The following is an 8,461-nucleotide window of genomic DNA, read 5'->3' as shown; positions in this document are numbered from 1 at the left end:
ATGGATTACAACATCCTCTACAAGTCGGCCACACCAATTCGACTAGAAGGGTACACCGATGCCAATTGAGCCGGCTATGAAGCCAACAAACAATCAACATCAGGGTCCGTCTTCTCCCTCAGTAGTGGAGCCATATTGTGAAGTAGTAAGAAGTAGCCGACAGTCACACTGTCGAACACGGAAGCAGAATACAGGCTCGGAACCGTTTAGCTGAAATGAATCTTGAAGGATCTAGGCGTTCCCATCAAGGATCCGGTTCTCGTCTACTGTGACAACATGAGCAATATTTGACTGGCCCGCAACCCAGTCTTTCACGCTCGAACCAAGCACATTGAGGTACACCATCACTTCATCCGAGAGTGTGTCGTGGTTGGAGACGTTGACTTGCAACACATCAGCACACTCCTGCACACGGCCAACATCTCCCCGAAGGCCCTAGGAGCTGACAAGCTACTATAGTTCACAATGAACCTAGGTCTTTCTATTTCCGACTGGCCGAGCTTCAAGGGGAGTATGGATAAGGAGCCGTCTGACATGAAGTCAAACGTAGCAAAGTAGACACAGGAGTGGGTTGGCCATCCACAACCGAAGACCAGCCCAAACCAACTATTTGTCGTTTGGAAGTTGTGTTTTCATGGGCGTGTTGAGAATCAAACTCAACTTCCCTTGTGTGGGAACACACTCTAGGATGCTCAAGTGTGTGAACATCCCACCTCATTGTATAATAACTAGTGTGTCATATAAGTTAATGTCCTATGACACACATTCACTAAGTAATTAAGACTCCACATATTTCCCAAGAGGCGGTCCAAGTGAGAGACCTTAGAGAGAAGGTGACTACATAAGCACCTTCTCTTTCTCTTTGTAATGTTGGTTCATTCTTGCACTTGGCTAATACAGTTTCCTAGTTCTCTGTATACATCATGTTCTCTATTTGTCTCTCTCTCTCTCACACACACACATCTCTTCCGCTGCACAGAATCACTCCCAATTCTTTACAAATATGATAAATTATTTAATAGTTGAACATTCTAGTACAAGCATATACTTGTGGATATATTCCATACAAGATAAACCAAAATTGTTGTGGGAACATGGACCTATATTTCTTTAAATCCAATGCAATAGATGCACCTAATTATTTATACATAACCTCCATGGTGGACACTTGTGGGGTTGTAAGAAAGACACTTTGCATAAAGGTACCAATGTCACATCAATGTGTTCTATAGGATGTTAGATGAAGGTCGTGTTGTTTTCAAATTATGAATTTGTTTTTGCAATATTTGTTGTATCGCCAATGTGATAACTTATCATGATATCCATGTGAGGGATTGACCAGATGCATACCCTCTTTCATGTGAGAAGTAGGTATGCACCACTTTTGACTATGCCTAATGAGATCTCTTTGAAGTCACTAATATGGTCATATTAATCTAAGTATGACTTTACTCATGGTTGATCACTTATTCAAGCAAAGGTCAAGAAAATCACATAAAGAGTACATAAAACTATCTTTCAGATAATGAACCACTTTTATGAGGGATAAAATTTTAAGTGCTCACGAGGAAAGCTTAAGCCTTAAACTTGACACATATGGAAGTAGGGCAAGATTAGGGCTAACAAGAGGAAAGAACGCAAGAGATCGAGAGGAAAGCTCTAGCTAAGAAATTGACTAAGAAATGAAGGAGAAGTAAAAATCTTATTCTTTTACTTTCTTTACATTTTACAAATTACAATTGTTTCCTCTTTCATATTATGGAAATTGGCTTTGTTTATGCTCTATGAGGCTTCTCCATTAGTCTTGGAATCACTCGACAGTTTTTTGTTTGATATATTATTGTCACTTAGTCTTCCTTTAAAGTGAGAATTATTTAATAGTTTGACTTTTTGTGCTAGAATATACTTGTGGATATATTACATATAGGATGAATAAAACCTATATAAGTAGAGATCTATCTCTCAACCATGTAATCAATTTATTAGTGATTCTGTTTGCCCATCTTCCTTTTATTCTCCATCGGGTAAGTCTAAATTCTTGCAATTTAGAGATAAACATGTCTTTCATGTTGAATGACTAAGCTCTTTTAAGGAAGTAAAATTATAAGCTGAAAATGACTTCAAAATTATATGGCATAACCAAGTATTCTTAGGTACATATTTTGTCTCCTTTTGTAGGGACACAATGACAAGCAAGCACCTTCTTCTGATGTTTTACATAATGTTAGTTGTGTCCACTTTCACGCTATGCGTGCAAGGTGGGGTAACAAGCTCATATAGACGCAAATTAGCAGCAACGGTGGACATGCCTTTGGATAGTGACGTTTTCAAAGTTCCCCAAGGCTACAATGCTCCACAACAGGCAAATATTTTTTATCTCGTCCTATAATGTATTGTACTTCTACCAAATCTCATGGGTACAATAATATGAAATCCCATGTACCATATGTAATGTATGAAAGCTATGCATTCTATATGTGAAAGACTACATGTATATAAGTACAGATGTGTCAAAATTCATGATTCCATTTTGTTTTCGATGATTCTAATTTATAGTTTATTTCCTCTTTGGTTCATATCTTGTAGTCATTATAAGCAGAAATAAGACTTTCATTGGTATGGACATATACAATAATGTACATTGTTGAGCTATTCATCTGTCAATATTTAGATTCATATTTGATAATCTTGTTTTCATTGTGTTTACATTATCCAATGTATATACTAGGCACTACTCCGATTATACATTGAAGGATACCTTTTGGAATTTCAGGTTCATATCACACAAGGGGACCTCACTGGAAAGGCAATCTTTATATCATGGACTACACCTTCAAAACCAGGATCTAGTGTTGTACAGTATGGCCTTGAATCAGGAAAGTATAGTTACAGTAAAAAAGGCAAAGTTTCAAGATACACATTCTACAACTACACATCAGGTTTCATTCATCATTGTAGAATTGACAACCTCAAGGTGTGTACACATTTGCAACCTGATGCTCAATTGTTACTAATAAAACTCAAAACCCAAAGATTTGTTGTCTTAATTGATAGTTTCCTTGTTGATGTTTGGACATTTCTTGCAGCTTAATGCAAAATATTACTACAAGTTAGGTGAGGGATCCTCTGCTCGAGAGTTCTGGTTTAAGACACCTCCACCTGTTGGTCTTGATACTCCCTACACTTTTGGGATTATTGGTATGAAAAATCAAAATTTATAAAAAAAACCATTTCTTTTAAATTAATGAAAGTTAGGGGTTATGTTTTGTGTTGAAGCCATTGAATCCCTTAAAAAGTTTGCATTTGGTGTTTATCATAACATGTGCAAAGGAGTACACTTTTTTTTTGTCTATGATAAAAACTAGTGCCAACCAACTCACTCATACACGTTGTTTTTTATAGGTGACCTTGGTCAAACATTTGATTCCAACAAAACACTTGACCATTACATGAAATCAAACGGTGACACCCTTCTATACGTAGGTGATTTTTCCTATGCAGACACCTATCCATTCCATGACAACAACCGGTGGGATACTTGGAGCCGGTTTGTCGAACGAAGCACGGCTTATCAACCTTGGATTTGGACAGCTGGAAACCATGAACTTGATTTTGCACCTGAGTTGGTTAGTCTATATTTATAAACAATCTAAAATGTGCATATTGGGGTAACCTAACCTTACAATCACACCAATAACATATTTATTTGTATAAGAGGGACTAAACCAAGGGAATTTGGTTAAAAAACAAAAACTTGAGAGGAATTTAGTAAAATTAAAATAAATAAGCACTCATGGGTATTTTCAAGTTGTCCTTTAAATTCAATGGTTGTTTTTTGGTGATTTTGTCAATTAGGGAGAGGTTGATGCATTCAAGCCGTACTTGAACCGTTTTCGAGTTCCGTATAAAGCCTCAAATAGCACATCACCCTTGTGGTACTCCATCAAGAGAGCATCCGCTCATATCATTGTTCTTTCGTCTTATTCAGCATATGGTTAGTACTATATTATACTTCTCTACCATATTTGATAAAACTATGAATAGACTTGTGTAGGCTGACATTCAATGAGTTTTTATGTAGGCAAATATACCCCACAATATGTTTGGCTCAAGAAGGAGCTAGCTTCGGTAGATAGGACAAAGACCCCGTGGCTCATTGTTTTGTTGCATTCCCCATGGTATAATAGCAATGAATATCATTATATGGAGGGTGAAACAATGCGTGTCCAATTCGAATCATGGTTGGTAAAAGCCAAGGTGGACATTGTATTTGCCGGCCATGTTCATGCATACGAAAGAACAGTGAGTATTGCTTTGATATTGCAACACACTATGCTTTGCTTTAATAAAATCCTAAGGTTTCACGCCATTCAACATAAAACTTTGAATTCACAAAGAAGAGGTTGAACTTTTCAGTTGGATCTTCACTAAATTGGGAGCTTTTTATGTAGTATCGCTTTTCCAACATTGACTACAACATTGTGAATGGGAATTGCACCCCAAAAGCAAACCCCTCTGCACCCGTTTACGTAGTGATTGGGGATGGTGGAAATGCCGAGGGTCTTGCTGGAGAGTAATTCTCTTGTTTTCCTCTATGTTTTCAAGTTGAATTTGATAATGAGATGTCCATAATGTGTATTTCATTATATATGATTTTGTTTTATAGGTTTACTGAGCCACAACCGGCATATTCAGCATTCCGTGAGGCTAGCTTTGGACATGCCATGCTTGAGATCAAGAATAGGACACATGCATATTATTATTGGCACCGTAATCAAGATGGTGTAGCTGTCAAGGCCGACTCTCTTTGGCTTTCTAACCTATATTGGACCTCATAAGTCTTCATTTTTATGAGCTACTATGACTCAACGAACTACAACAACAATGATTCCAAACAATCTTTTATATAATCTCGGGTGTTATGTTAACATATGAACATTGCTCACATATTAATTATGTTCCACGAGAAGCGATAATAAAACCTCATTGTTGGGAATAACTTTGTCATCTTGTAAGTTATGAATACTCATTACCTCATTTTGAAGTGATGATGTGTTGATAACCTTGTACAAAATGTTCATTTGAATAGAATTGTCAAACACTTAAAGGTGTATGATGTTTGGATATTTTTGTATGTAAGAATGCAAACAACTTAATGGTTACAAATTATATAAGAATCCCTGAAGTAATGGAACCTTGGAATTAAGTTATATAATATCCCAAGATAGTGGATCAATCATGAGCATAAAAGGTCTACATTAACATGTTTATTTTACAGGAATTACTCCTAGTCTTATTGTTGAGAATCAAGCTCAACATAGCACAACGTGTGAACACACCTTTTGAGAATCTATGATTACTCAAAGGTCAAGAGTCACACCACTACTCTGTACACATTAACTATGTGTCATAGAATCATATTCTATGACACATAACTAATGAGTTACATATTCCCCATGACTATGAGTCTTCACATTCCCCAAGAGAGAGTGTGGTTATTGTAAGTTAATGAAGAGAGAGGGTGACTCTATATAAAGCACCCTCCTCATACTTCATACTATGTCGGTTGTGACTCCTTATTATGCTACATTTTGTAATTCTTATTCTACTTGTGAAATATACACCTTCTTCTTGAGTATTCCTTTTTCTACCAATCTTGTGTTCTGTCATCTCTCCTCTAATTCCTCTCACACATCCACATAACACGCATCTCTTCCACTAAACAAGAATCATACCCGATTCTTTACATGGTATCAGAGCGATTTGGTAGCTCGATCTAGCCCACTCGTCTCATCGTGACCGTGTGTTGTGCTCTATGCCGACGTTCAAGAAGAACCAACTCATCGCTATCGTAGTACCACTACATAGCTCGTGTTCGAGAGAGAAGGAAAAGAAGAAAGGAAGCTTAATCGACAATGAATACTCAAATGGGGAGCGCTCTCCCTAGCGAGAAGTTGGATCGCAACAACTTTGCATCTTGGGAGTACAAGATGCATCAATACCTTGTTGACCAAGGCTATTGGAGTTACATCAAGGGAGCACAACAAAATAGACCCAACCCGAAAAATGGTGACTATGCAACTTGGGAGCAAGTGGCGAGTTGAGTGATGTATTGCTTGGCAACATGTGTTCACGACCACATGCTCGGCTACATTCGAGAAGCTGAGACGCTGAAGGAAGCATGGGAGAATCTACGAAAGATTTTCGCCGCCAACACGACCGCGAGAAAGCTTCAACTCTGCCAAGAGTTGAACAACATCCAACAACGAGATATGTCCATTACAAGCTACATCTTGAAGATCAAGGAGCTTTGTGATGCACTCGGCTTGATAAGCGTCAATGTGGAGGATGACGAAATGGTGCAAATATGCCTCAGCGGCCTTGCACCACGGTTCGGCGCGATGCGGACCACCGTACTAGCACGGGAGAGTCCGCCCTGCGTCTTCGATCTTCAATCCATGTTGTTGGTCGAAGAGAATCATGTTTGAACAAGAAGCAGCGCCTCGGAAGGCCACATGCTCTACACGCATTCAGACGGAGGAAGAGGACGCGGCCGTGTAAGAAGCAGCCGATTCAGCCAAGGACGAGGCGGACGAGGCCCGATTTACGAAAACAACTCTCCATTACGGCAACAAGATGGAGGTCATCGAGGAACCTTCGGAAGAAGGGGGAGCCACCATTCTAGTTCGAGCTGACAAACCTCAATCGAATGCGGATATTGCGGCAAAATCGGCCACCGCAAAGAAGAGTGCCGAAAGAAGATGCGTGAGTCGGCTTCCACTAGTCGACAACTCACCAATTATGCCGTCGACTCCGAGTACGACGACTACGGTGGATTTTTCGTAATGAGACATAGAGCAAATTCTATGTCGTCCTCTACTTCTACTAGTGCCTCCGGTCCGGAAGACGTATGGTTCGTCGATTCCGGTGCCTCGAACCATATGACGTCGCATCAAGAATGGTTTCGAGAACTTTGAGAGCCGGACCGACCCGACTATGTCGAAACCGGAGACAACACTACGCACCCGATTCGGCACATCAGCAATGTTCCGTTCGGAAAAGAAGGTAAGCAAAATTACATTAAAAATGTGTTGCATGTACCAACCATTACGAAGAATTTGGTCTCCGTTAGCCAAATTGTAGAGCAAGGAATGCAAGTTTGATTTAATCAAGGCGATTGCTTCATCGAAAAAGAGGGCCGACTCATTGTGCTGTCGCGAAAATACGACGAGGACACGTGAACTTGAGGCATGACCCCGGGGCCTCCGATTAGAGGATATCAGATTCGTATGTTTATATTAAACAATTAATGGAAATAAGAAAGATTGACAAATTTCATTAACAAATAGAAAGAAAGATTACAATCAATCCCAAGATTGGGATTACAAAAGTTTAGCTTATGGAGATTACTAGAATAATAGATTAGAAGAAACTAAATATGGATTCAATAGAAATTTAGGGTTTTTGGCTTTGATAAGAGATTTTTGATTTTTGAGAGATATGGCTTCCGTAGGGAAATTTTGGGTTTTTGAGTGTTATAACTTCCGTAGGGAAAATTAGAATTAGGTTTTACGAGAGATATGGCTTCCGTAGGGGAAAATAGGGTTTTTGAGTGTTATGACTTCGATAAGATAAGGGAGCTAAGAAGGAAAAGAAAAAGAAAATATCGGAGAGAGGATGAGTGTAGGAAAATAAATGGAATTTTATATGGAGTTCTCCATTGATCATAGCCTTCAATGTTACTTTCCATGTCCACATTTAGTTGCATGGCCTCTACTTTTAGTTGCATCCATTTTTCGTTGCATGACTTTTTCTTTTAGTTGCATGCGACCGTCCACATGACCTTTACCTTAGTTTTCTTTACTTTACTTTAATTAGCCAGATGATCCTATCATCTGTCCGTCTTGATCACCGCCCATCCAATCCAGTTTGATGCCTGGCTGGTTCCGGTTCGCTTTCCGACCGGTTTCAATTTGCTTACCGACCAATTCCGGTTTGGTTTTTGGCTTATTGGCCGGTTCCAGTTTGCTTACCGACCGGTTCCGGTTTGCTTTCCAGCAGGTTCCAATTTGCTTACCAGCTGGTTCCGGTTTGCTTACCGACGGGTTCCAATTTGGTTTTCGGCTTACCTGCCGGTTCCATTTTATTGCCAATCGGTTTTTTGGGAACTTGGCCACATTCATCCATCTAGACAAAGTGGCCAAAGTGCTCTTATCACAAATGAAAAATAAAGGATCTCAATGTGCTTATATAGCCAGGGCCTTAAATTTCCTATCTATGTGGGATAAATCATAATTCTATTTTCCTTATCTTCTAAAACTTCATGTTCTCATAACTTGATATGTAGTTGTCCATTTTGTATGTAGTAAAATACATTTTGAAACTCTTGAGTACATCCATCTTTCTATAACAAGCTACCAATCTAATCTAAAATAATTATTTCATTATTTTTTTACATAGT

The 8,461-nt window shown here is 39.0% G+C and overlaps 1 protein-coding gene across 1 annotated transcript; it reads left to right on the top strand.

Annotated features, from left to right (window-relative positions):
• Positions 1 to 2,003: 2,003 nt before the first annotated feature.
• On the top strand, positions 2,004 to 5,063 carry LOC147855995 (purple acid phosphatase 2-like). Its single transcript, XM_087329836.1, has 9 exons — positions 2,004 to 2,024; positions 2,179 to 2,362; positions 2,774 to 2,974; positions 3,087 to 3,198; positions 3,403 to 3,626; positions 3,856 to 3,994; positions 4,082 to 4,302; positions 4,452 to 4,573; positions 4,667 to 5,063. Exons 2-9 carry the CDS (start codon positions 2,186 to 2,188, stop codon positions 4,836 to 4,838), a joined length of 1,368 nt encoding a protein of 455 aa, XP_087185962.1. The 5' UTR covers positions 2,004 to 2,024; positions 2,179 to 2,185; the 3' UTR covers positions 4,839 to 5,063.
• The last annotated feature ends 3,398 nt before the right edge of the window (positions 5,064 to 8,461 follow it).

The sequence above is a fragment of the Azolla caroliniana genome, unplaced genomic scaffold (genome assembly GCF_043228905.1).
Source record: "Azolla caroliniana isolate FFs.n. ecotype wild unplaced genomic scaffold, voAzoCaro1.0.p SCAF_13, whole genome shotgun sequence".
Classification (NCBI taxonomy): Eukaryota; Viridiplantae; Streptophyta; class Polypodiopsida; order Salviniales; family Salviniaceae; genus Azolla; species Azolla caroliniana.
This window is presented reverse-complemented; position numbering and strand designations above follow the sequence as displayed.

Bases quoted from the DNA above. Each gene is read 5' to 3' on its own strand.
- LOC147855995 (XM_087329836.1), top strand. From the start codon at position 2,186: ATGACAAGCAAGCACCTTCTTCTGATGTTTTACATAATGTTAGTTGTG. The intron at 2,975-3,086 runs GTGTGTACACAT...CATTTCTTGCAG, and splicing joins GTAGAATTGACAACCTCAAG to CTTAATGCAAAATATTACTA. The intron at 3,995-4,081 runs GTTAGTACTATA...GTTTTTATGTAG, and splicing joins TTCGTCTTATTCAGCATATG to GCAAATATACCCCACAATAT.